The sequence below is a fragment of the Falco peregrinus genome, chromosome 4 (assembly GCF_023634155.1).
Source record: "Falco peregrinus isolate bFalPer1 chromosome 4, bFalPer1.pri, whole genome shotgun sequence".
NCBI classification, from domain to species: Eukaryota; Metazoa; Chordata; class Aves; order Falconiformes; family Falconidae; genus Falco; species Falco peregrinus.
Window position 1 is genome coordinate 91,582,662 of NC_073724.1, and position 27,803 is coordinate 91,610,464.

Consider the following 27,803-nt stretch of genomic DNA (forward strand, 5'->3'; position numbering starts at 1 on the left):
GCCTTCTCTTCCAAGAATCAGAAAGTAAGCTGAAGATGACAGATAGAAGGAGAAAGATGTGTCTACAGGGAGTTGTCAGCCTTTCTCTGTTTTCCCCCATAAGTTGTGTTTAAGATAGTCTCTCGAAAGACAGCGTGTGAGTGGTGTGTTACTGTGTTACATCACATCCTCAGCTGCTTTAGCCTTGAAGAGGTTGAGCTCTGAAAGGCACCATTCTTGACAGCGCTAGCTGTTATGGTTTATGCAGCCAAGAGACACCTCAGTGAAACTCTTTAAGAAGCAGGCAGGTTTAGAAAATTGTATGAAACATACAAAAGTTAGCATTTATTCTTACTTTTTGTTATGCTTTCCATATATTTTGTGATCAGGGACAAAATTGTTTCGTTAGATTTTTTAAAAAGTAAGTTGAATCTTATCTAGCTTTTAAATTCAATTAAATCTGAAATCTCATCTGACTTCCTACTCTTATTTTTCAAAAGAGAGTACATACAAATAAAGCTGCCTTGCAGGCGGCAGATCCTTGGAGTGCCTAAAGGCCAAGATGAGTTTGGGAATTCAGGAAGCTAAACTTTTTGGTTTTCCTTAAACAATTTTTTTTCTGAATTGGATCGTAAGTGGTCAAAAGCAGAGTGACTACTTCTGATTTAGTGTGACACAACTGGCAGTGCAATTTTGAGGAGTATCTGGTGACTAAGCAATGCACCAATAAGTGAAAGTATTTAGAAAGTTACAAGGGCAGTCTGAGCAACTGGAACCAGTTAGCGTTCTTCCAGCATGAATGATTTTTAAAAATCACTTCCTAAGAGAGCTGAAAAATGAAAATGGGTATCAGCAAATACTCAACAGTGACACAGAGGGGTTGGCTAGTGTAAGCCTGACTTCCACTCACTTCCCTGACTTGTACTGCTGGATACAAGAGGACTGGCAAGCACGAGGTTTTTGAGATTGATTATTGATGTTTTGATGACTTTTTACTGTGGACTTCTGGCCCGTGTTTGTTAGAACGGTGCTTTTCTACACAGGTTCTAAATCTGACATGATGTGTATGTAGCCTTTTCAATAAAAGATTTGTAAAAGGTGTGGTTTTATGCTTACTGCACCCTTCTAATTTGTATACAAAGAAAGACTGCATAAAAAGCAGGAAAATGTACCTTGGAAATACCCTATCTTTTCTGTTAATTGCAGCTATATATACACTCTCAAGTTTCATTATGTTCCTTTCCAGCAGAGGTATGACACATACTAGACCAGGAATTTTATTCTTATGCCCCCACAGCTTTATCTGTAGGTTGTTTCCCCAGTTCATCCTCTGACAGGTCTTTAAAATACCACCCAGAGCACAGATTTGCCAATAATAGCATTCCAACCGTTTGCTATGTTCATAGAATTTCAGTGTGGTGTCACTTTTTTTTTTCCCCCCAGTTACTGAGCCTTGTCCTCTAATCTGAAAAACAGATCCATTATTTTTGATGGGAAAGAATCTAGTCTCATGTTGGTGACAACAGTTAAATAGAAGGGTGTTGGGATTCGGGTTCTGTTCAGAAGCATGTAAATGTATGTTGCTGGATCATGTTGTATGGTGGCATTGTGTTGCTGGGTCTGGACAAGCAGTATGTTCGCAGGTAAACGTTTCTGTGCAGCTTCAGAGAGCTGAACAGAGGTCTGAAGTTTCTGGGAACATGCCACACAGAAAAAGAGGCTGACTGTCACACAAGGGTATATCTATATAGGATATAGCTTTGGAGGATATGAAAGCCAGTGGGAAATAAATAGAAGGACTGGAGAATGCAGGTGTCAAGAATTGCAGGTATGCAGTGGAGTCTTGAGGCCAGATACCTGCATGTTGTCTCTATGCTGCAAAATTCAAAGCATGGTACAGAATGTTTTTGATCTCTATCTCTAAAGAGCTTCAGCAGAATCAATATAACCTTACTAATTTTCTTTTTTTTAAGGTTCTAAGTTGTGGATGAACTAGGAAGGGGCTGAATGCTAAAGCATGATGCATGCCTAGCTTTGAATGTAAATATATCCCTTCTTAATCACTCAGTAAGCAATGCACTCGGGTATCTTTCAGCTATCAAGATATTCCAGAAATACTTGGCATTTCAGCAAAGCTAATCATCCAAACAACCAATGGGAAATCTGTATTCCAGAAGTGGTAAAAAATCAACAAGAACATGCATTAACTGTCTAAAGGAGTGTTGTTTGAATGGTACCCCTGAACTGAGTGAGATGCAATTATACACAATGCAAGGCTGTGCATAAGATTAATAAATAATAAATGGGGATCTCTTCACTTGAAACTTGATAAGGAGGAGGAAGAAGCAGGCAAGCTATTTGACTCACAAGATAAGTAGTATCTCCAATATAATGTATCTGTAAAGGTTACCATGATCATAAAACGCATCAGGGCAGTTGTTGCTAGTACAGCTTGGGTTGTTTAGTAGCATTTTACAGGATTCTGTAATTTGCTAATTCATGTTTACAAAAGATGAAATGAAACTAATTTCAGGTGTTGTAGAAAAGAGCTATTAGGAAATTCAAGAGAATAAGGAGCCTATTTTATAAAAGGAGAGTAGAAGAGCTTGGTTGGTTTGGCTAAAAATGAGTTTTGTTAGGTAAGTAAACAACAGGGACTTAAAAAAAAAAAAATCATGTAAAAAAAAATGTAATAGTTAATGCCAGAGCTGGTTTAGAGCCCAGTTGGATGTCAAATGGTTGTGAATAATTTTTATCTAATTACAAGAAACCTCCTGGCTACATCTAGAACAGCACTCCAGTGGGAAATGTATGGGTAAAAGAACCAACTAAAATTGGTCCTGATGCTTTTATGTAGAATCCATTTATGATGGATCTTGATGTATGATAATGGAGGAGAGGAATGAAGCTGCAAATGCAGGCAAATAGACTTGATTCATGAGGTCTGTTCCAGTCCTTGAGCCCTGACAGTCCAGCAGCAGAAAATTTAGATCTCCTGCCTCCAGACAGTAGTGAAGTACTAAAAAGGTCTCTGCACGAAGGACATGTTTACTTTCCAGCCATTAAGCAATTTTCTTGTCTCAGCTCCTTAGTAGAGGGATATATTGATCCATACATAATGTATGGTAAGGAGCTCCACCATATGCCTGTGTCTTTTCCTTGTTCTGGTTTGGAATGACAACTTTTGTATGTCTGAGCCAGGTTAGTCATTTCATTCCTGGCCTCTTTATTTGGCACAGGTAAGTAGATTCCTTTCATAGTTCTTTCTGGCTCTGAGTACGTTTTGGCTGCTGAAGCAGTGGGTACGTTACTTTCTAAAATGTATTTGGTTACAGAGCAAATTGAATTTGAAGACAGCACTGCAATGGCATAGGCTTATCTTTGTGTCTGGTCCCTGCTTACTGCTTTATCAGATACTTTCTTTCTGATAATACATATTTATTAACATTGTTGAAAGCTTTTTATCAACAACAACCTTTGTCATAGATGCTCTTAATGTTTGAGCTTACATACTTTCCCTGTGTGGTAATTTGCTTGAGATTTAGAGAAAACGATTCCTTGTTGAAGTGATCTGTAGAGTTTATTGTGGAGAATCAAGGAACCCTTGTCACATAAAATTTGATCTTTTGGGTGTTTTAAATTTTAAAAGCTAAAACAAGTTTGAAAGATTTAAATAACGTTCTTAAAAGTCTTTATTAGTTAGCCTGTGACAATTTTTTTTAAGCTAACACAGATCCTGAAAAACCCTTTTGAATCGTTTTCAATGGTAAAGCGTGAGGTTTGCAGTAGGAGTTGGTTGAGGGTGTTTAGTGATCTGTATGATAGTAGAAACATTTCACTACAGAAGAGGCTGCCAGTGTTGGTATTAAGCATGGTGCCTTTCTATGTTGTCTGACTGAGAATGTTCTTTTTTATATGTACCCTGATTGTAGGCTAATGATTTTGGGACCAAACTTTCTGCAAAGCTTTTTGAACATGAAAATTCTTGTGTGTTGACCTTAACTCATTAGAAAAATCAGAAGTCTTAATCTAAATGTTTAAATATTTATCATGTCAGTTGCAATGTTAAGAATTTTCAAGAGCTATAATTTTTCAAACTTCCATTTTCACTGTCTTCGGAGCATCTCCTATTGTAGCTGGATTCATAGGCTTGTCTTGTTACTGGTGAAAAGACAGAAGAAAAGTACGTCTGTGAAATGAACTATAATCACAAGGCATCATGCTCGGGGTGTTTGAATTCCACCTTCATTCTAGCTTCAGAAGCTTTTAGCTGCAGAAGTCTCAGATGCAGCCCAGGTCACCCACTGAATTATGACATAATCCGAGCAAGCACATTGACTCAATCATTGCTTCTCCTGTTTTGACCATGGAGTCCTCTACATACCTGTAATTGAACAGAACATGAGGCTGCAGTGGGACAGCCAGAAGCCAGACATCAAAGACGTGCCAGAGCAGAGACACTATAGAGACAGTATATAAATGTTACGTTTCTCTCTCTTCAAAAAGAAAGGCTGTTTGTTTACTTGGGTTATATTGTTTATCCCCAAATGCAAACGGTAACAGCAGCAGGAAATAGGTTAACGCACTTGCCCAGAATTGACATCTGAGGTTTTTAGCTCTTTGAATGTACCACATAATCTGAACCTGTACCTCCCCGTTTCCAGCAGAGTCCCCTAGCCATGAGGCTTCAGGGTATTGGAGTTTAGGCTTTTCTCAGTGTCATTTTTGGGAGATGGGCATTTTCACCTCAAAAAAAGAAAATATTCTAGAGGGGAAACTACACGGGAAGGCAATCTGCCATCTTCTGTTGATGTATTGGGGACTGCTGTATGATTTAGGTGAACTCCTGGGTTCTGGTTCCTATTTTAAAGGCTAGCTCTGTATTTTCCATTTAGAAACTCATGGATTAAAGGAGTTAAATGACTCTAGCAGGGACAGGAGCTTAGTGTGTTGCTTTCTGGTTTCTAGTGGCCTCTCTTCAACAGAGTTGACCCAGATTATTCCATAGTGTGGTGTTCATAGCACTCTCCTAGACAGGAGCAAGCTGTGGGGTTAATCTGCTTGAGCATAGCAAGAATTTAGCCTACCTGCTAATTGAACAGAAGACCTTTTCCCAACAGTAGGAATCTACTCTCAGAAAACTTCATGTACTCTACTGAAATTGGACAGAAGAGTGACTAGAGCAAGCCCGAACCAGGTACCCACTTGAGGGCATGCTGTGTGTGCTTAATGGTTTGTGTCATTTGGTATGAGGTGGCTCCCTGATAAAAGTGCAGAAGCACAGTGTTGTACTCTGGAGGTAGCCAGTGAATCACCCCGCTGAAGCCAAGTGTTTGCCTTAGATGCTGCAAAGTGTAAGGTGTGTAACATCAGTTTTCAGTTTGGCCTTATGTCTCATTTTTGTTGTGCAGTGATTGTGTAATTTGCTTCAGGCTTGTTCCCTACAGTTTGTGTCATAACAGAAGGATTTTGCATTATCAAATGTCACCTTTTGAATTGTCAGCTTTGGGGAGTGTTTTCTTCACTCATGATAACTGTGTAATAGTGTTACTTCAAAATGTATTTCATAGCTTAGAAACCTACATTTGAACATTTTGTTTGTGAAACTGCATGTCGGTGTTGGTAGATTTAAATGAACACCTCTAATACAGACATAAAAATAATTTTATGTAGTGAGTGTGAAGAAAGGAAGTCCTGTAGGACTGTATTCTCTTTCCGTTTCTTTGCGTTGTTACAGAAGACCTTTTCATCTGACCAGAACAGCAAACTCACTCACCTAATGCAAGAATTGCATCTAAGAGAGTAAAACTTCTGTGGGACAGATCTGTTCCGTGTGAGGGTTTGGGGTTGTTTGTTGGTTTGTGTTTTTTTTTAATAAATCAGCAGTTTTCATTAACCTTTTACCTTTAAGAACAATATTTAGCCCTGGTTTTGCACCCTGGAAGTACTCTAGTTGTGGAGCCAATGTCATTCTAGATTTACCTAGTTTCCTCTCTTTCTGCTGAATCACGTAGAATCCTGGATTATGGGGTTCCTGGAAAGCTGAGACACCCCATGTCCTCCTAATTTAGTTTTATGTCTTCCAGTTAGGAATGACCACTCCCAAATTGGTCCCTTTGAAGAAGAATATGTGTGGTATTTATTTTAGATACTAGAAGGACTTCAGCTGCTTATGATAATAATAATTTTTGTTCTACTTTGGTTTTATTTTAAATGGACATCTGAATCTGCATTGTATTTGTTTATATAATTAGCTTGAAGCCTAGACAACTCAGAGGTTTTCACATTAGAGTACACAATACTAGTAGATTCCAGGGACTCAGAGCAGTACATCTTTAGAGGTATCTGCCTTGGGTAGAAATAAGAATCTGAGTTGGGCACTGAATTTTCTTTTGGCAGTTTTTTCTGGTATTAATTTCTTGCTTGACTTTCTGACACTATGTGTCATAATACTCAGTCACAGTTTGCACAAACACGATTTTATTATATCCACAGTCTTTTATGTATTTTCATCCATGGTTTTAAAATACTTATCCTAGAATTTGGTAAAATTGTTTCAGCATTTATATGTATGCTATTGATTTTCTTAATCAATACATCATTTTACATATATGTATTTATATACATTATAAATGTATATAAATACATTTATATAAGTAATATTCAACATGTCATATTCAAGTCATAATCTGTACATAGGTATATATGCACACCCATATGTCTGTGTATAATAATTTGGGGCAAAATATTAAGAAATTTTCACAAGAGGGCGGGGAGCTTCTCTGAATGCCAGTTCTGAGACAGCAGAACATGCCAGATAATTTTGCACTCTAGTTTCAAATCAATGTAGCCAGGTAAGCATGCACAGAAAAACCAACTTCATTAGTGTCGTAAGTTGAAGATAATGATACTGAAAAGGCCTTTACAAGTAATTATACTACGTAATTTCATTTTTTAGCACAGCTGTGGGGGGTAGGGGGTGGGGGTGGGCAGGGAGTTGAGGTTAATGCTTGTTCCTTCCAAGATCTCACTTCTCTGAATCAACATGCTCTTTTGTAGAAGCCACTGTCTACGCACCAAGAACTGCCAGCTGTGGAGACTCACTTAGGCTGTTTGACGCTTAACCACAAGTAGAGTAGCTATCAGTAGAAGTGCTTTAACTTTTTAACTTCCCAGTCTGCTGCAGTGTTACAGTGTTATATGGGGGTGAGGGGTGGAGGGGTGGTAACAACTGTTATGAATAAAAAATACATTTCGGAAAAACTACGAATTCTAGTGGTAACAACTGTTGGATGATTAAATTGCAGTTTATCCTGAATGTTGTCAATCAAGTGGAGCATGATTAACCAGTATATACAAATAATTAATATTAGTCTGAAAAAGTTGCGGATCAGTACTGCTCAGCTTAAGTGCTAGGTATTTAGGCTCTCCTTGAGGAAAAAGCAAAGCAAATACGCAGTGCAGTTAGATTAGAATGAGTGCAGATTATTTTTCCTGCTAAGAATAAAAACATTTTTGTCAAGGTATCTGTGTTAAGAATAGTGTGTCATATTTGACTCCCTTTGAATTGCAATGATTTATGGTTCACCTGATATTTAAATTGGAAGACTATGAGGGAGAGAGAACAATTTTTTGACATAACTCTTCCACATAGTTACTAAACAATTGCCCTAAGTCTAAACCTAAAACAGCAAACAAAACAGAACAATTTAACAATCTAGGCTGCACAGTATAAAGTCTGTGTTGTATTTCCACATTAATATCTTTGATTCATTGGTACTTTTTTTAACAAAGTAGGATGGAGTCAATTCCTGTGCGACACAGTTGCTTCAGAAAGAATATATGAAAACTTTATTGTTGGAGTATCTCAAAAGAACTAAAATCCTTCTGCAAGCTCCAAAGTGTAACTTTGTGTTGTGGTTTGCACCGTGCAAAGGCATGGACTTGCAGTCTTTTTTTAATCACAAAATTGCACTGTGGTCTTTGTTTAGAAACAGGTGAAATGTAAGTACATTTAACATCTGAACATAGAAACCATTGTCACCTTTTTCCTTTGAAAGTATGTGAGGCCATTATAAAAGAAAACTGATAGCTGTATTAACGATAAAGTGTTACAGGAACCTGTCATCTCTGCACTTTGCCTATGAGAAGGGATTTCATGTCCTTCCCCCCGCCCCCCACCCCTCAAAAGTGTATGTATGGTTTCATGGGAAAGATCAGGATCTCCTCAGGATGTAATCTTTAGAAATAACTGTAGTTAGGCTTCATAGCTTTCTGCTCTTTTATCCATTATTCCAAAGCCTCTATGGATGAAACTGATACTTTTTTCCCCCCTGCTTTTGAAAGGAACTATGTGAACATTTTACCTTCAGCTTTTGCTTGCGTTTGCCAGCTTGCAGTCTACTGATAGATTTTTGTAGCCAATTAATACCTGTAAATGGATGTTGCTGCATTGTCAGTTGCCATTTCCCAGCCTTTGTGGCAAAAGTGCATGGATGGGGGAAGGAATTGTTTGTCAAGGTTAATTTAGAGCGGAAGGAATATGCTAAACTGACAGTACTGAAAACTGAAGTCTTCTGATGGCCTGTGTCCCTGCAGTGTTCACTGTTCCTTCTTGTGCCACTGCCCCAGCTCAGGCCTAACAGTAAGTCTTGCGTTTGCTTTTCTTTGTTAGTACTTGCTTTGATTACATTGCACCTAGTCAATGTAAAGCTGCTGATGCTTTGTGACAATGTTTTAGCGCCCTTTAACCTAAAGTACTAGTTTGGAAGTATTTCCCAGGCACGGCCTACAAACCAAATGTAGACCAATTGTGACTGTTGTTACTGGCCTTTGTAATTAATTGTAGCTGCTGGGAGCCCAAAATAAAACTTTGAAGTCTTAGCCATTATGTAAAAGACAGAGTGGTGCAACTATTTGTGGCATCTGGGACTATTGATTTGCTGCAGCCTGGTGGTGTTGGAGGGCCGTGCTGCTACGTCAGCTGTGCACTCTATTGTTTCAGCTGCCGTGGCCTTTGTGTTTGATCCTGTCAGTGCTTGCGTCAGTGATGCATATCATCGCTTGTGTGATGTCAAAGTGTGGGTGTTCGGTTATAGAGCCATAGTTAACCTAATGCGCTGCAGTAAATCCTGAATGCTGTTTCCTCCTGGGGATAACAGTGATTCATCGCTGTTCACATTAGACTAATGCTAAGTATAGCAGCGTTCATGAGCCGCAGTATCCACGCGGATTAGTATCAAAGTCATTGCAGCTCTCCAAATGTGATGGATGCCAGAAAGTGTGTGTTTGCAGCCAGGTCTGTCTGTGCACCTCTTTTCTTAGGTGTAAACTGATTAGCAGTTCAGCTACACAGGTAAATCCTACAGAAGGATCAGGCTGAAGTAATCCTTTATAGCTTAATTATGCTAATTAACGTAAAAGCTTTCAACTGAAGAACTCGCATCGCACCAGCCAACGCCAATCGGTAGGCTACAGTAAAAAAGAGAGAGCACAGGAGTCCTGCGGGACGGCTAACGGGAGCCTTCCTCGCCGGGCTGGCCGCTGGTCTGGCTGCCGGCCGCGGCCCGGCGCGGGCAGGGCGGAGCGGCGGTGCGGGGCGGAGCGGGCAGCCGCGCACCTGAGCGAGCCGCCCAGCCCCGCCCCGCCTGCCGCGGCGCGCCGGGAGCAGCCGCCCGCCCGCTCGGCCTGGCCCGGCCCGGGCGCAGCGCAGCCCGAAATGAGCGGTAAGGTCTCCCGGCTGCCCGGCTCGGCCGCCGCGGTGGAACACAAAAGCAGGGCGCGGCGCTGCAGGCGGCCCCCGCGGCTGGCGCTCGTGCGGCGGCGGCGGATGGGGGAGAGCTGAGGTGGCTGGAGAAAGATGTGGGGAACCCGACCGCTGCCGACCCCGCCGGGGGCGGTGCGCGGGCCCGGAGGGGGGCCGGCCGTGCCGGGGGCCGGGCGGGCCCGGAGCCGCGCCGGGAGCGGGCAGCCCTGGCAGGCCGTGGCCAGCCCGGGCGTTACGGGAGCGGGCTGTGGGCGGTGACTGCCCCGGAAGAGCATGGGCTCACGCAGGCGGCCGGCGAGTGCTCCTCTGCGCCGGGAGCGCGGCGTGGTCACCGCCGCCCAGGCCCTTTTATGAGCGACTGAAAATGGAGCCATGCTGGATGCCGGGCAGGCGGTGGCGGCATCCTCAAATGTTCAGGTGTTGCTATGTTTAGATCGGTTTGTCACGGTTCTAGCGAGCGTGCAGTGCTGTTGATTATGCTGCACGTGTATGGTGCCCGTAATGAAGCATGACGAGGTTTTTACAGGCTGCTCAAATAAACGTGTTGGAGAAGTTAAGCTGCTGCTGGTGAAGGGGAGGTATTCCTCCGTTGCTGGGAAATTTTTTTAACGTATTTCCTCTTTCAGGACACGTGTTCTACGTTTTGTGTGATCTTTGATAGGCGCCTTGAGTTGTTATATTTTATTTTTTTTAACTTAGGACACAGTGCTTACCTAAAGGCAAGTTTTCCCTTTCATAGCAGCGAAATAGCAGATTTCAGGACAATAATAAACAAAGTGTGGTGAAACAGCTGTTTCTTGGGTTCAGTTGAGTTTAGTAAACCTCTCCTGTGTTTGATGAGTCATTTTTGAAGAATAAAACAAAATGTTGCAATGTTTGTTTTCTCTCCCACAATGCTGCTTTTCCACTTCTTACATAAGAGAACTTGTATACCTGAACGTATATTAAAGGTTTGAGACCTTCTCTTACAAAAGCCATCAACATCCATAATACAGTGGTTTGGATTAAGTCACTTCCATTTGTGTGCAATATAGACAACTAGTTGTTTGCTTAACACAAATTTCCTGATGCTGCTGTTGGCTGGTTCTTTACAATCGGTCTCACTTCAGGGTAAAACACACCGGCTTTGTCATGGACCTGTGTAGCGATACCTAAAAGCATGAAAATTCCTCTTGCAGTGTATTTCACTGAAATAGAACAAGATCTTCACAGTAGTTGTTTCTAAAAGGAAAAAAAAATAATCTGCTTTTACACTGTTTTACAGCATTTTACCTTTACAGGAAAGCTTGGGTTTTTTAAAAATTTTTGCAGGTAGTAATATGCTTTCTGCCAAGAAATCGATAATTTCACTGTAAAAATGGTGCTTTCATTAAAATACATAAAGTCTGCCAACTTTTTTCCCATGCTTTCTGTTTTCTTGATTGTTCCTCTGCAATCTAACTTCACTCCGCAGCCACTTGAAAATCTAATCAGAAGTAAATTGGAGTTCACCCTTAGATCTTTAATATATTTTCATTAATTCTGGAACTTCAAAGTGCTAAAGATGGAATGTGAGTTTTCAGACTACTAATTTGACTCTGTTCTAACATTGCAGTAGTTTTTTAGGTTCATACATTGCCTTTATGTGTTTTATTTTTGTGACTGCCACATTATGGGTATACTGATAATGGCTTTGTGGATCAACCTTTGTACTGGATCGTAGATAACTGGGGTAGGGATTTTTTTGTTTGTTAGATTAAAAGCACTAAATAAGTAAACTTGAAAAAGATTGTTCTTTAGATATTTAAAGCAAAACAAAACAAAAAAGCCAGACAGAAATATCCACCAGTCCACAAAGAAACAGGCTGTTCATATTAGAGTTCCTTCATCCCCCAAGGACATTGAGTTTGCTGTAAAAAGTTCAAGTAACTGAAGTCTTAGTTCTCAATTTACCTGAACCTTATATAGTTTAAAATTGTGAGTTTACTAAAAGTCACAATGTTTTGTATTCATTATGGAAAAACTACATGTAAGCAATACAAGAAACAAGCTGTGTTCTTATATAAGAATGTAAACTGAGATTTGGTTGAATGGTAGCTTACAATAAATACGCTCCCGTTACTGTTGACATTTTTGAATTTATTGTAAGCTAATGCTTTGAAGCACTTTTTCAGCTTCTCATTCACATCTTTTTTACTTCCATTTCTTTTTAGTACTTTATACTCGGGGAGAAACTTTCACTGAAATATTTTTGAGTTTCAGCTGAGCAAAAAGACCTGAAGAACGTTTGGTTCTCAATTTATAGCTTACTGTAGTCATTATATTTTTTGCTGTTACACAGTTCAGTTAATCTTTTAATTAAGGCCTTATTATTTAAAAAGTCTCTTCAGCCTCTCCCCCAGTTGTAGGTTAAAATGTCAATAATAAAGATGCGATTTTTTTAGGTAGTAGATTTCAAAACTTCCATATCTTAATTCTAAATAAGTCCCTATAGTACGTGTAATCAAGTTGGATTACATGCTACTTTTTTAAAGAATGCTTTTTGTTCTGGTTCTCTGCTCTTGGCATTTGGACAGTTGTCTTTCCTTTTCTGTCAAGGTAATACTTACCAAAATGATGTATGCTAATCTTATATGCTGCACTTCGCATTTACTTAGTACTTTCCATTTGCAGATCTTAACTGAGTTTATAAAACATTAACATGTAACTGTGAATTCCCTTTTCAGAAGCATTACAGAAATTTCACTAAGAGTTGGATTGGTGCTTTGGTTAGCATCACTACACTGAATTGGAAATGTAGAGGATGTAGCTTGGAGTATCTGAATCCCAACCTTATGCACTTGCCACAAAGCCTGGTCAGATTATATTGTGTTTCAGTTTTTCTTTGATAATTAAACTTCAGCAAATATTGCCTTATGTATTTTTGAATACAGGAATCTAAGAATAACTGTAGGCTGTCCCTCTTGAAGCCTGTGCCAGCATGCTTGCTCTGATAGAGGCTTGGTATCAAATACTAAGGGGGAGAGCATAAGAATAGGGCAGGCACACAGAAATAGCTTTCTTGTTTCTAGCTTTCTGAACCAAAAGTAATACTTGTTTTTTACAGCTCTTAATGGATTACCTCTTGCAGTGTGTTTAATTTCTCCTGAAACTAACCTTTGGTTTCCACAATGTTCTTAAAGCAGTGTGTTACACAGCTGTGTGTTTGAAGAGGAATGAGAAATTCCTTGGTCAGCTTTAGATCTTTGACCTGGTGATTTAATATCTCTGGTCCTTGCACATGAGAAACTGAAAATGATCTATCTTTCCATTTTTAGGCAGTTTGTTTTTTTGATAGGTCTTTTACTATTCCTCTGCTGCCAGCCCTTTTGTTTTTTAACTATCTTCAGGTGGAAGTATCCTGGTGTCTTTGATTTTTTTTCTGATAAACAGGAGGAAAGCCTGTAAACTTTTTTGGGGGGGGTCATTTTCTAGGTCTGTGTGTTCTTTTTGAAAGGTGGAGACAAACATAGCGCTCAAAAGTATTGAGGTACAGCGTGGATTTATACCATAGCATAATGTTTTCTGCTTGTTCTCTGTTCTGTTAGTAATGATTTTTAATGTTCTTTTTCTTTCTGCAAATGCCACTGACCAACGCTTGGCTGATACTTCCTTAGAAATATATTAGTAACTTCATAGTGTGTTTGTTTATAGCTAATTTATGGCTTATCACTGTAAATAAATACTAGTTTTGTCCAGGTACATTACTTGGTACTTACCAGCAGTATTTCTGCTGCTTTTTTATCAGTTGGTCATTGAGTACTGTGAGATTTTTCTACTAGCTTTCTGAGAGCATACCAAAAATTTGTTACCTCGCTGTCCATTTCCTTTTCCAGTTTGCTAATACATTGAACAGGTTCTTTGTGTGCCCATGGGACTCCGATGGTCACTCTAGGCACTTAGAAAGCTGATCATTTACTTCTCTTTGTTTCCTGTTCTCCAGCCAGTTAGTTAGTTATTCACTAAAAGCCCTTTTCCCTTTTTAACTGAAGACAGCATTACTTCTTTAAGAGTCTTTGAGAGAGATTGTGAAAAGCTTTTGGAAAACCCAGGTATGTGACAGCATCCCTTTGTTTTCTGAAGGTATCAGATTTTCCAGGCATTACTTCATCCACAAATGCCACCTTAACACATTCCCATTGTGTCATACTTATCTAAGTGTCTACGAACTCTGTTCTTTCTGGTTTGCATGCTAGAAGGATCATCAGGGTATCACAGCTTTTCCCATTAGTAGGAGTAGACTTACTGGTTTGTAATACACTGGCTTTCCCCTGGGACCTTAAGTCAGTGTTGTGTTTGCCACTCCTGTGGGACTGAGACTACTTCAGGTGATAAGACTATAATAATAGAGCAGCAATTCTGTAATTTTCTTTACAACTCTTAACTAAATACTATCTGGTTTCAGCAATTTGTTTCAAATATTTTTTTGTTTTGTTTATGTTTTAAAGTCTCTTTTGTTGTCTTTCCATCTTGGGATACTTCTTTTGAATTGTTACCTCTTAAGTTTTTACATAAGCTCTTCTGTGAGCTTACTGACAGAGAAGGGAGAAATACAGCTGGTGGATTATTGTAGTTTCATTTCTGGTGTTTTTTTCCAAGAGTGCCCTTTGCTATAATTTTATCTGTACAGTTTGTTGCCTTTGTTTATCCATGTTATTTTGAATATTTTTCACAGAGATATTGCAGTTAAGTATGTTCTTTCAACTTTGTCAAATGATTATATGGTGCTGTACTGAGTATTTCTGTAACCCATTTAGGTCCTGCTCAGGTTCCAATGATGTCCCCAAATGGTTCAGTGCCTACTATTTATGTGCCTCCTGGATATGCCCCACAGGTATGTCCCTTCATTTCATTTTTACTTTATTTTGATGCAGATTATGGAAGTAGAACCATAATAGCTAATTCAGTAAATTTATGTGTCAAGTTTCAGAGTCACTGTGGTCAAGCAAGCAAGTAAGGAGAGATGTCCCGTAGTATCTCTGTGATGGGAGACTTCTCATGCTGTGTATGTGTCTGTTTAGTTATGTGTTTACTGCTTACCTGACAACACAAGCCCAGTTCCTTACTGAGTTCAGGATGCCAATGTACTAGATGTCCTTTGAATATAAAATACAATCATGACCCAGATAGCTCATTGTGCAGGACCTGTGCTGATTTCTGTGTTAGCAGATGTTTTCTCTTTCTGCTGATATAATTTTATATATGTACATAGTTCATGTCTGGGAAGTTCCCTGCAGGTAAGGAGTAAAAACAGGTCCATTAGAAAAAGTGTAGCAAACAGGATGGAAAAAATGTCAGCTGTCCATTGGGAATAAATTACCATATAATACATGTTTCCACAGCTTATCTGAAAATGGGCCTCTCGTTTTCTCACTGCTGTGCGATTCCTAATTTAGATGTCTGAAAATTAAATGTGAGCTAGATTACCTGGCCAGCATTTAAAATAGATTAAAAGGGTGATTCCTCTTGGCTATTTTTGACATTTGTATTATAATGAGAGGGTGTGACCTTCTAGGTGGTATCTCTTTCCCTCAGCTATAGAACAAGTCTAAGGGTTAGTAGGTCAACCTGGAAGTTAGAGCAGATGAATAGCTCTCTCCATGATGTACATCTTGAGAAAGAACTTAAAAGAACATCTCATTAAATTCTGTTGTTGTGACCAGCCTACTTCTGACTCAGCATGCATCCCATGGTGTATACTGAGAAGAGACTACAACACATAAAATGCAACCAGAAAACCCACAGTGTCTAGCAGATGTTGGACTAATTATCTGAATGGCATTAAAAAATTGTCCTCTAGCAAAAGAAAAAACTACTGGCTTGGGCAGTCTAATACCATGTGGTTCTAAGTTTCCTCTGTTGAAAGTTGGCTCATAAGTTGATTCGTGTATCCTCCATAGTTGAATTCCCAAACAAGCAGAAGAAAAATTAATTAAAAATAATCATAAAAGTCCATTTAGCTTTAGGTCATAGTAAAAAGTCTTGATTCCTATTAGAATTCATTTTTAAAGAACCAAAAGAATTTTTGACATAAGCGAGATTCTGAATTTTACCGTATTTCTTGAGTACTTAATCTCAGTTGATGAAGTACTTAATGTTTAAAAAGTTGGGTAACCTGTGCCAATCTGAATAATATTTATAAAATGAATTTATCCTTCAAGGACCGCTTGCAGCAGACAGGCTGAAGGACTGGGCCTTGCTGAGGCAGGCTTGTTAGCCTTTCCTTGGAGCTTGTTAGGGCAAGCAGGTGGTGTGCTAACACACCTCTCTGACTTTTGAACTGAAGGTGCCTCACATCTCTCCAGCTCAGAGTACAGGTGGAATGAGCTCATGTCTGCTGTTTTCATCTGAGGAAAAGTATCATAGTCCAGGGAAACCTGTAGTTTATAAGACTTCGGAAGTATTTACTGTTGACAAAACATACCAGCCATTGAGGTTTATGGTGGAAGCTCCTGTTACAAGCGAGATTTGATAGTAGTCTTGCAAACAGGAAGGTCTTAACACTATTGAGCTAAGAGTTATCCCAGATTTAATGCAATCCCAGCCAAGGAACTTCTGTGGTTTCTTCAGCCATAGTAAATTTTTAAATGACAGCAACTGCAGATGTATCTTGAGAGAAATTAGAAACCAGCTAAATGTCTAAAGCCATCAGTCTGAAAGAACACCTTCAGCATAACCATCTTTTGTCTATCCATTTTCATTTAGTTCTGTTACACATCTGCTTGCTTCAGTTCCTGTTTGGCAGTGATACAGCGTACTGTCCTCTATTAGAAGTAGGGGATAACTACAGAATAAAGCATATTTATTCTTCTTATATCACATAAATAAAAAGCAGTTCATAAATTGATTTCCTTTTCCCTTCCTCTTCTTTTGGAACTCTAGTTGTAAATCTCTGAAAGCACATCTTCATTCATCCTCTAAGCTGTCTATATTCCCTGTCTGTAGTGAGTTTTCCAGTGATGTTTGTTTGGCTCACTCAACCAAACAGGCCTATGCCAGAACTGCATGTTTTGCTAGCATAATTAGAATAATAGATAGCTTGTTTACTTTTTTAACTTAAAATTTTATGATTGTCATGATCTCTTACTGCTTTTTGGAGGGTTTTTAGCTGTGTAGCTGCCTGGTAGAGGCCTAACATTGAATTCATGTTTGATTTAGGGGCACAGTTACAGACTTGCCAGACTCTTCATTTTACACTATTAATGTCCCTGCTGCTATGAATATTTTTGAGTTACTTAGGCTACTAGCAGACCCAAGAAAACAAATACATTGTAAACTAAGTAGTCTGTTTTTTTTAATAAAAGCTGCTTCCTACATAATCTGAATCTGCTTATAAAATCATGATAAATTGCAGGTTGGGGTTTTTTTTGTAAGCAAAAAGGACTTAATTAAAACTACATTTCAGTGTTTAGAGAATTTCATTGGACAGCAGAAGTTTTAATTATATTTACTGCTGTTAATATATCCTCCCTTTAGGACACCACACAGCTATGGTTGCACAGACTATAAGAGTGGTTGTTCTGTCCCAACAAGGGACAGTTTCTGTACACTGAAAATAGTCAACCCATTTTTTAAAGTCACACGGTATGTAGGTGTGTTAAAGCTGTGTTCACTTGGATTATTTATATTAATTTCTGGCTCTCTATTAGGTAAGTAAGGGGGGATCAGCTCCATTGTGCACATACTTCTATGGCTTCTGAATGTTATTCATATGCCTAGAATCTTCATTCTGCTGTTACACCAGGAGCATACAGCTGTGTCCACATGCTGTCTTTCTCACTACAGCAGTGATGTTTTGAAACAATTTCCTAGACCAGCCTCCCTTACCTTGCATTCGTTAAGCTAGCAGGATAATTTTGGGGTGTACAAATTAGATTGCTGTCAGAGAAAACAAAAGCAGAAACTCCATTCCAGATTGTGTTGAAAGCAGCTTGGCACCAAGTGCTTTGATCTATTGATTTGCTCCTGTTGTACTGGGTTACTCATTGGTGTACATGTATATGTCCCTACCTCATTTCAAATGTCAGTGAAAACTTAATGTCATAGGGTTGCCTTGCCCTCTGCTTCTGAATGTAGCCATGACATTCCAGATTCTGTTCTTTTCCCTGTTTTCTAGGTAAATGTTCATCCAAAACCTTGTATTACAGTCCCTGCTGTGGCACTACTTTACAGCATTTTGCTAGGAAGTGGAAAACAATTTATTAATTGGCATCCCAGACACTAAAGTTAGTGACAGCATGATGCGTAATAGTCAAATTATGCCAAGATCATCTCTGGATATTCCCAGCAGTCATGTATTTTTGTGAATTTGCCACTAATGATACAAACATCTAGAGAGGATAATGATGGCAGTCTTCCCTGTCTGTGATGTGCTTCAGGGAGAGACCGCTGGTTCTGGTCCAGTTGATGATGGCCCTCATTCTGTGAAAGAGCATTATCTGCTTCAGCACTTTCTACAGTACATGCCTTCGTGCCTGCTCTCCACCAGACCCCTACACGCTACAGACCCCAGACATGCTGCATGTACTGTGCACAGCATGCCTCAGCTCCATACATCTTACGTGATCACAGTTACTCTCATCATGGGATTGCATATGCTGCATTTGTTTCTTTGAACTTCTGGTAACATTGCTAAGGGCTGCGCTCGGGTCCCTCGGACGAACGCTGTCTTGTCACATCTCCCGCTTGCCATCTTTGCACAAGCCTCTTTGCACACTAGAGTCTGGCAAAGGCGGCTGCAAAGGCCCCTGCCCTGTTTTCCAAGTAGCATGTGGCTTCCTTCAGGGTGCAAGACGTTTTAACAGGTGAGGGAAGAAAAGGAAGAAAAAATTCCTTATAAAAACTACCTTGAGTTGTGAAGGAGTCTTGAGAGGGCTGGCCACCATCCTGCTAGGTTTTTGCTTTAACAGTTTGATGCAGATGATGGCTGCTGCATGCCTGCAGGTGCAGTATGGCAAGTGCCTCCTGGGGTAGTGTTGGTGGACTGCCTTGGGCACAGAGCAAAGACCTGACTCTTGTGCCTTTCCTCTCACCATTTATGCGGAGTGAGGTCTGTCCACCCACCACATCACTTTTAGGGACCAAGGTAGTCGTTGCACTGTAGAACATACAGAACACACATAGTGTAGCATACAAGCAGTGTGACTAAGGGTGGAAACAGGACCCTGGGAAGAAGCTGGGCTTATGCTGTAAGTATAACTGGTTGCTTATAAGATGTTACAGTCAGATTTTTTTAACAGTATTTTTCCCTTTCACACTGAGAAGTTAATGCCATTGTTGCAGTTAATACACTTAATGAGGTAGCCCTTTCATTGTCCTGTCTTTTTTTTCTTATGCTCTCCTGTTTTCCTTTTCTCAAAGTGAAGGGTGTTACTATTCCTGGTATTGTTTAAGTATCTGTAGAAACATACCTTTCAGACTGTCATTTCTCTTCTGTTGTGTGGTTTCTCTCATTGTACAGGTTATTGAGGATAACGGAGTTCGAAGGGTTGTGGTGGTTCCTCAGGCTCCAGAATTTCATCCTGGTGGTCACGCAGTGATACACAGGCCTCCGCATCCCCCACTGCCTGGCTTCCTTCCACTTCCAGCCATGATACCCCCTCCACCACGTCATATATACTCACCTGTGACCGGAGCTAGTGACATGGCAACGCAGTACATTCCACAGTATCACACCTCACAAGTATATGGGGAGCTGGGTAAGTAGCTTATTGAATATTGCAAGTTCTATGAAAGGAAATAATGCTGTACTCTTTTCCATCATCTGTTATGCTGATATACAGGCTTTATCAAGCAAGACTTACAGCTTGAATGAGAGCTATACAAAAAGTTTTATGAGGATACCATTTTTGTTTACTGAAGCTTATTATCCCACAAAAAGTTATTTTAATAAATTAGACTTGTCAGTTCAGTGATCCATTAAACATGCATATTATTTTTTATGTGTATCAGTTATAGGTTTGCCCAGGAAAGCAGTGCACGAAGTGTTTGTAGTGATGCTGATGCCTTCCCCTGAGTTTCAGTGTTTAAATCCATACCTGAGTACTGTTCTGAGATCTCATATCTTGCAAGTATCCTGTTTGAAGCATGAAACAAGAGGTCTTAGTATTGATTCTGAAAAAAAAAGTGTTCTATTTTTTATAAAACTGTATGCATTTAGTCCAATGTCCATATTGAAGTGCAGTTTGAATAATCAGGTGCCACCAACCTAAACTCAAACTGTAGTTGAAGCTGTCTTTGGTAGTGCTATTGACATCTGCCTTTAATACATTTTAGTGCCAAAGTGTATGTGTGTACTAACTCTGGTTATGTTGTTAGATAATATTTACATTTCTGGTAGACTTGATTTTCTTTAGATAAACTTATGTTATAAGGTGGATGCTGACCTTGAAAAACTTCCAGAGAGCAACACCAGGTTGCTGTTTTTAGAGGAAGAATTTGGAAGCTGTGGAGGAGTAGATTAAACACAGCTTTGTCATGTCACTGCATATGTGTAGATTTCAGCATTCTATGATACTACTAAAATCATCTAAAAATATCTGCCAGCTAGTTACTGTGCTTAAATACTTGTGATTTACAAAGCTGTCAGATAAGGATATACTGATGTCTTGATCTTCATGGAATTCTTAGTGTTTCTGTATTCTTAAGTTGTACTTCATTTCTTTCTCACACTACTTTGGTAACAGTACATAATTAGATATTCTTCGAGTGCTTATTTATAGTTTTACTAATTTCTTGGTTTCCTGTAGCTGGCAGTTGTTTGCTTCTAGTTTGCTAAATTGAGACGTTGGAGTATGATAATTAAATGCATAAAAGATAAAGGGTAGTTCTTAATGGAATAAGATTTTTTTAGATTTCTGCTGCTAGGTTATATCCCTTTAAATATGAATTCAGTGGTAATTTGCTAAACTGCTAATGCAAAAAAATGTTGATAAAATGGGATTGTTTGGTTTTGCTTTGTTTTAAATATATGTGTAAGATGTCCTTGGATTTAGGGAGAGGATTAGGGATGCTGTAATTTGTTACATATTTGTAACAGATTTTGTATTTAATTCTGGACCATTGACGCTGGCTATGGCCTTCAGAAGTAAAGCCCACAGTTACGCTCCTGTATGAGGAATCTGAATTTAAGGGAAAAAAACAAACCCAGAAGCACTCTAGAGCATGGTAGTTCTCTACAAGAGTTCCTAAATTTTTAATGGTAGTGAAAATCAGATTTCTAAATGGTCGCAGCTTATCTAGTAGTCCTTTGCCAAATTTTCTGGGAACTAAGCTGACACACAAAAAAAACAGAAACTGGAAAGCTCTTTAGTTTTGTGACTTCTATCCTTCTTGCAAGGATGTTTTTATTTGATCTTGTTTTCTATACTTCCTAGCACATAAGAAGTAACAAATAATGCACTTCATTCTTCAGACCAAGTAATCCAGCTTACCTCAAAATACACAAATTCTATGCTGATTTTGAAGGATGTATTTTTTTGAAAGCTTTCCTCATTTGTCATTGATAGCGTTACACTGAGGAAGGAGCTGGTTCCATGTGGTACACTGTTTTAAAGTCTTGAGTCAGTAAGCTGTTACGAGCAGCATAAAGGTGAAATGGATAAAAACCTTAGAATGGGATAGAAAAGTTCACAAATCTGCAGTTTAAGTTTTATTAGTCTGCTACTGACTTTTTACCAAAACCATGTTCAGACTTAGAGATGGGACTTTGGTGGTACTGCAGCAATACCTCTGGTTGCTGTGTACAGATACAGTGTACTAGAAGACCTAGCCATACTATCTTCAGTCTTCTCATATCTTTCAGTTGCACTGTGCTTTTGTGGGGTTTTTCCCTGTTGATTTCTGCTGAAGCACCAGTCGAGTAATTGGGCTCTAGTTGCATTCCAAAACTTAAAACTTCTGTATTTTTTATTCAGCATTAGAGCAAACCTCTTCCCATGTAATACAGTAGTGTGCTGACTTTACCATGTAGCGTACAGCTCAAGGAAGATTATAGAAACATTTTAAGAATAATTTTTAAGTAGAAAAAAAGTGTGGGAAGGAAAGATTACATTTTCTTCCCTAGCACTGTTAATATCCAGTTAGTGTGTATTAGTTCGTCTGCTGGTCAACTTCAGTTTTCCAGTAGAAGCAGAGATGTAATTTTACACAAAAATTTGCACTTAACACACAGAGCGTTTTTAAATATATTTTTAATTACATTCTGTTCTGATTTTTAATTTTTTTCTTCTTTACTTTCATTTAGATACTCTGTCTGCTCATGGAAGATCCAACTTTAGAGATGAAAGGTCTAGTAAAACATATGAAAGGTTGCAAAAGAAATTGAAAGATCGACATGGAACTCAGAAGGATAAGTTAAACAGTCCTCCATCATCTCCTCAGAAATGTCCTTCTCCCACAAGCGAACATAATGGACTTGCAAAAGGACAGGATGCGGCTGGTATAAGCACAGGTTCCACCAAAAGCAAGTCTTTGGGTAAAGGAAGAAGTAATTCTCAGACAGATACAGAAGTAGAAGGTAAGTATTAACAAAAACTATAAATATATATGTGTGTGTATAATTAAAAAAACACGTGCAAGTCCAGAGTCAGGCTGAGCACAGCATTTATAGATAGAACACCACACTGACAACCTTGAAGTTAAATGGCAGCCTGTAACTGCCCTGACTTACATAGAATGGAGTTAAGGGCAATCAACATGCTTGTCACATCAGAACAATGGGCCTAAGAGAACAAAACTAGTGACGTGCAAGTCTTCATGTAGACTGGAGCAAATCTTACTAAACATACTTCATAAAGCTGTTTAAAGAAAATTGTTTTGTCCAGAGTTAGTGGTGCTGATATTTTAAGGAATTGCTGGGTATTGGTGGCCTGTTTAATATTGAAGAAAGCATGAAAAGAACCAAGTGTCTGACACAGGAAATATATAATCAACTTGTTGAAGAGGAATATTTTGTAAAAGAGATCTGTTGTTACATAAAACTCATGTAATGTCCATCCCTATCAACTCATTGTTGAAAAGCCTTTGTAGAAAAAGGCTGGTCCTTGCACTAGTCCATGTGAGTTCATGGTTTCTAAGACACTACCATAGGGAGTGTGTTTATTATTAATACCTTTATTTCACTGGAAAGCTTGTGATCTCATAAATGGACTGAATTCACTCGGTCTTGGTCATACAGTAATTTTTGAATCTGATGATGTGTCACTGTGCAACTTTCAGGTCACTGGCATAGCACTTCATATTCAGAGCACAATGTGAAAGACTGGTCATCAGTCAAGTACAGTTTTCTCAGAATAGAGATCTGTAACTAGTGATGCTGAGGGAAACTACATTTTCTTAACTCAGTGAAGTTTACTTTGAGGTGATGATTTTGTGCCAACATATATTAGACTGCTGTAAACATAAAGGAATGTGAAGAAAATACAGGTAACCAAGACTAGGAAATTGCAACCTACAAGAGCTGTTTCAAAACTTGTGTAGATGATACCCTGTGAAATCTTAGTACCAAGGGATACCTTTGAGATACAACCTGAATTCAGAAGTTGAGAACTGGTGCTCCAGACTTCAATGAATACTTGTCACTATAGTTCCAGAGTGGCATTTGTCTTGGCTTCAGTTTGCTTTGTTGGGTGTTACTTATCTGTGAGCTAACTTTACCAAAGCACAGGTCATAACATATGTAAGCAACAGTACATTTTAGGAAAATTATGTTAATGGTTCCTTAGAAGTATTTTATATGAAAAATTGAAAAGTCCATTTTTCAAAACTAGTTAATTCAAAAGACGCTTGGGAAGACTATGTGCTGTGACTTAGACTTGTAACAACAAACAGAAGTCAGAAAATGCATTTAGTTTCAACAGCATAAATAATCTTAGAAATATAACGTTGTAAATTGATTTGACCCATTGGGTTTTTTTAAACAATGTTACCAGGCTTTGTTTTTCTTTTCATTGTAGTTTAAGGCAGGTTAAATAAAAATGCGTGGCCACATCTTAAAAACTAAGTAGCCTGTTCACTTACACTATTGAGATAATAAAATTTTAATATTGTGTGGGAGAAAGCACATAAACCACCTTCTATAAATGTTGAGTCGTAAAGCTCAACTATACCTTCAGCTGAAACAAAACACCTTAGATTCTTTCCCGGAGATGTAACTGAAGGCTAAGCTAAGGTTTGCCCTTGCAATTGAAGGAGGCCAATAGTGTTACCAATAGTCTTCCAGCGGATGTGCAGTAACGTATTTTAGCTACTGGAACTTGACTGTATCTACATCCAAAGTGAAATCTATAGGAAATACCTCAGCCAAAAGCTTAATTTCTTCATAGCAGTAGTTTGTTTAAAGTTATATGTTAATAAAAGATAACCAAGCTTTCTGTATTCCATAAATCACAGAACAGATTTAGAAGTAGTTTTGTATGAACAGCTTCTTTGGGAGCTTTTTTGGTTTTATGTTGCCCTAGATGAATGCAAGGTGTTCTATTTTATACATACTTCAGTCCATGTGTTGTTGAATTTGAAGAGCTATTTCACTGTAAAGGTGCTGAACAATATTCATGGATACCTTTTGTTTGCTTTGATTTTGTTTTTTAAGAAAAGGATGAAGAAACAAAAGCACTTGAAGCACTTCTTTCTAATATAGCCAAACCAGTGGTAAGTAAATAAAGCTTTCTATAAAATTAGAATGTATCTTTTGCTGTTTTACACGGTGATACGTCCTTTTCTCTCTCCAAGTTTAAAGGATCTTTAACTTGCTTAACTTGCAAGTTAAACTTGCAGAAAACTTGCTTACTTCCAGTCACTGAAATGTAAATGACCAAAGTAATTTTTAGTATTTTAACATTTATGAAGCTCAAATTGTCTTGATAGCTATGTGAAATTCTTCTTGGCCACTCTGAAATCTCAGCATTAACAGAATTATAAAAGATAAATAGAGAAAGAGCTTGCAACATTGCCGGTAACACAATGCTGATGCTTAACATAAGATGATGCTTAACACCATCTTTTACTGTAAAATCTGTTCTCCATGACCTGTAACATTGTTTAGTTTTAACTCCAGGAGGCGATTTCACACACCAGGATATCTCTAGACATGGGAGAAGTTTTGGAAAACTTATCTGAAAAGTAAAGAAAAATTATGACAGATTTCTCTTTAAGTGTCTCTGGTGCCTTCAGGTAAGAGACACAAAATTTGCTAAGGAAGGTGACTGTCAGCAGTGGGCTTTTGACCTACCTGCTTGAAAAATCTACCACTTTTTTTTGCAGTTTGTAAAGCTGTAATCCATAATTCTGCATAGGTACTCTTTAAAGCATTGTTGGTAAATTCAGTAGTTTCTTGCATTTGACAGCAGGCCTGTGTCCTTTTCTTTCATCATCTGGGCCTTCCCTGGTCCTGACCTTTCTGTGAGGATTTACACAGCTTTTCCAAAAATCTGCATCTCGATCCTGAGGCCACCAGCTTGCCTGAGTAAAAACAGTTTGCGTTCCCTATTGTAAACTACAAAAAGTCTATGCAACTGAAACTCCAGGAAGAGTTTGCCATGGGTTTGTCCAGTCAGCCAGCTACTTCCTCCATAATCAGGCACCCTGCTTTTCATCCTTTGTCAGTCCTAAGCTTACCACAGCACACATGCTTCACGTAACTAATAAAGTAAACTTTTATGGAAGAAAGAACATACAGAGAAAAGATAAGAAGGAAAAAGGATCAGATTGAATGATCATTGGACTTCCAACACTGCCATTCACCAGCTACATACCTTCTCCCTTCCACCTCCCAGACAGGCTGGCCCTGATTTTAGAGCTCCAGTCTTGATTCTTCTTTCATATGTTGCTTTACAGCCTGGCTGGGAGAGGCTGAGAGAGCTGGAAATATTTAGCCTGGAGAAGAGAAGGCTCAGGGGGGGATCTTATCAATGTATGTATAGATACCTGCAGGGTGCAAAGAGGACAGAGCCAGGCTCTTCTGAGTGTGCCCAGCATCAAGACCAGAGACAATGGGCAGAAACTGAAATACAGGGGGTTCCCTCTGTACATCAGGAAAAACTTTTTTACTGTGAGGATGACTGAGTACTGGCACAGGTTGTCGAGAGAGTTTGTGGAGACTCATTCTTTGGAGATACTGAAAAGCTGTCTGGGCGTGGTTCTGGCTGGCTGGCTTTAGATGACCCTACTTGAACAAGGGGTTTGGACTAGATGACCTCCAGCAGTCCCTTCCAGCATGAACCATTCTGTGATTCTATGTTTCAAGGGGTGAGCAGGGATTGTAATGAATGATAGAGGAAGTCCTGAATGCTTGTTGTCCTGCTGTGTCCAAGCATCAGAATGGGTTAACATGTCTTCAGTGCCCCAGTGTCTTTGGTGGCTAAGCAGCATGGAGGTGGAAGCTGGCTGATCTAGCTGTTGCTGTAGTGTAGATAGTAGCTGGGACAGTCAAGTTCAGCAGCGTTTAACAGGGTGACCTTGGTGATGGGAGCTAGTGGAGGGGCAATAAAAAGAATTTTTGGAGGAGGAACTGGGACTGAAAAGAAAGCTTAGGGAGATAAAAGTGTGAGGAAGGAAGGGAGTGAGTGAAGAAGAGAGCTCTCTGACAAGGAGCACCGGTCTGAAGGACAATCAAGACTTGAGAGATCCTAAAATACATGAGGTGTCTTAAGATAAGAAAATGAGACCAGGAACAAACAGAATTTTAGGTGTGAACTATTGGAAGAACAAGATGGAGAGCAAGTAGCTTTTCTGTTTTAGTTTTACAAGCAAACTGATCATGAAAGGGTGATGGGAGGCTGAACGTCTTACTAATAAGACTGAGAGCAGTGGGGATAGTGGGCAGTAGTAGTAAGAGACTGACTTGAAACGACCCAAGAAAGATGAAGACTGGTGAGACAAGGATACCGTAACTTTACTGAGAGACTAAAGGGCTGAAGTTGGGTGGAGTAAACGAGGAGTACAGACTGGAATGAAGAACTGGTGATTAGGACCAGACTTCAAGAAGCTGGAGAAAAAAGGTGAAAAGGGCTTATGGCTATAAGAAATTTAGTCTACATCTGACAGCACTGATCTTTATCCAGGACCTGGAATGTAATCCAGATTTCCCACATCTCATCTTTCTTCTGACAGCAAGTACTTGTAAAGTCCTACCAGCAGAGGTTTTGTTTTGCTGCCTGTTGTTTCACTGTCCAGCTATGCAGCTCATCTCCACAGATGTTGGGAAACACTTATTGCTTTTACTCTGTTAGATCAAGCAGTAGAGACAATCTGAACTTAGGATGGTGCTAGAAAGAATTTAAGGGAGCTATTTGTTGTTAAAAATTACATACATAAAAATATGAATAATAGATATGCACACACACATTTCCTAGGAAACTACACATCAAAATACTTTTAGAAGAATTCTATTCCATTCTCAAAGTGAAGCAGGAAAGATTCTGTACCACTGCTGGCCCATTGTGTTGAGGATTACAATTACCTTTTGGTTTTGTTTTCTTTTAACACAGCAACGTGCTGTTCTTTCTGTATGGTCCCTGCTGTTCACCGTACAAAACATACCTGCTCTGGGAATGGATCAGGGTTGTGTAGCTAAGGGGTCTGGTGTCTTTGACCCCTTTTGGCTCAGAGTAATGAGAGTTTGTCCCAACAAGGGAATGTGTGCCTAGTTTAGCCACATACTGTACCAGAATGGATGCAGAAAACAATTTTGCTGCAAGGTTTGCTTACTGCAAGATAGTGCTGTCACTGGGGTGTGCTGGACGACAGCTTTCTCAGCAGCCCTCAAATCATGAGTGCCTGCTGTCCCTTTCTTAACTTCGTGAAAATGTGGATGATCCTTTCTGTCCTGACTGAAAGTACAGGAACCAGTTCTCTAGAAGAATGCAGAGTCTTCTGCCAGTGGTCAGGGCATACAGGATGCCATTCAAGTCCAGATGTCATCAGTGGCTGCACCACCAGTGGGAGTGATAACTGTGAGCTTCCTAGGGTGGTTAGAGTGAGACTGTGAGAAGTATGATCAACAGGTTGTGTGTTCTGCTGTGTTGCTAATGACATAAGAAGC

General features: G+C 39.4%; 1 protein-coding gene across 5 annotated transcripts in view; it reads left to right on the forward strand.

Annotated features, from left to right (window-relative positions):
* FNDC3A (fibronectin type III domain containing 3A) overlaps positions 1-27,803 on the forward strand; it is a 127,034-nt gene that overhangs the window by 55,700 nt on the left and 43,531 nt on the right. For 4 of the 5 annotated variants that reach the window (XM_055801705.1, XM_055801706.1, XM_055801708.1 and 1 more), the window contains 4 exons: positions 14,521-14,597; positions 19,224-19,461; positions 22,008-22,280; positions 24,354-24,412. In XM_055801705.1, coding sequence (XP_055657680.1) covers positions 14,521-14,597; positions 19,224-19,461; positions 22,008-22,280; positions 24,354-24,412 — 647 coding nt within the window. Of the gene's footprint in view, positions 1-9,639; positions 9,705-14,520; positions 14,598-19,223; positions 19,462-22,007; positions 22,281-24,353; positions 24,413-27,803 lie in introns of those variants that run through there. The other variant, XM_055801709.1, reaches the window with a different exon arrangement.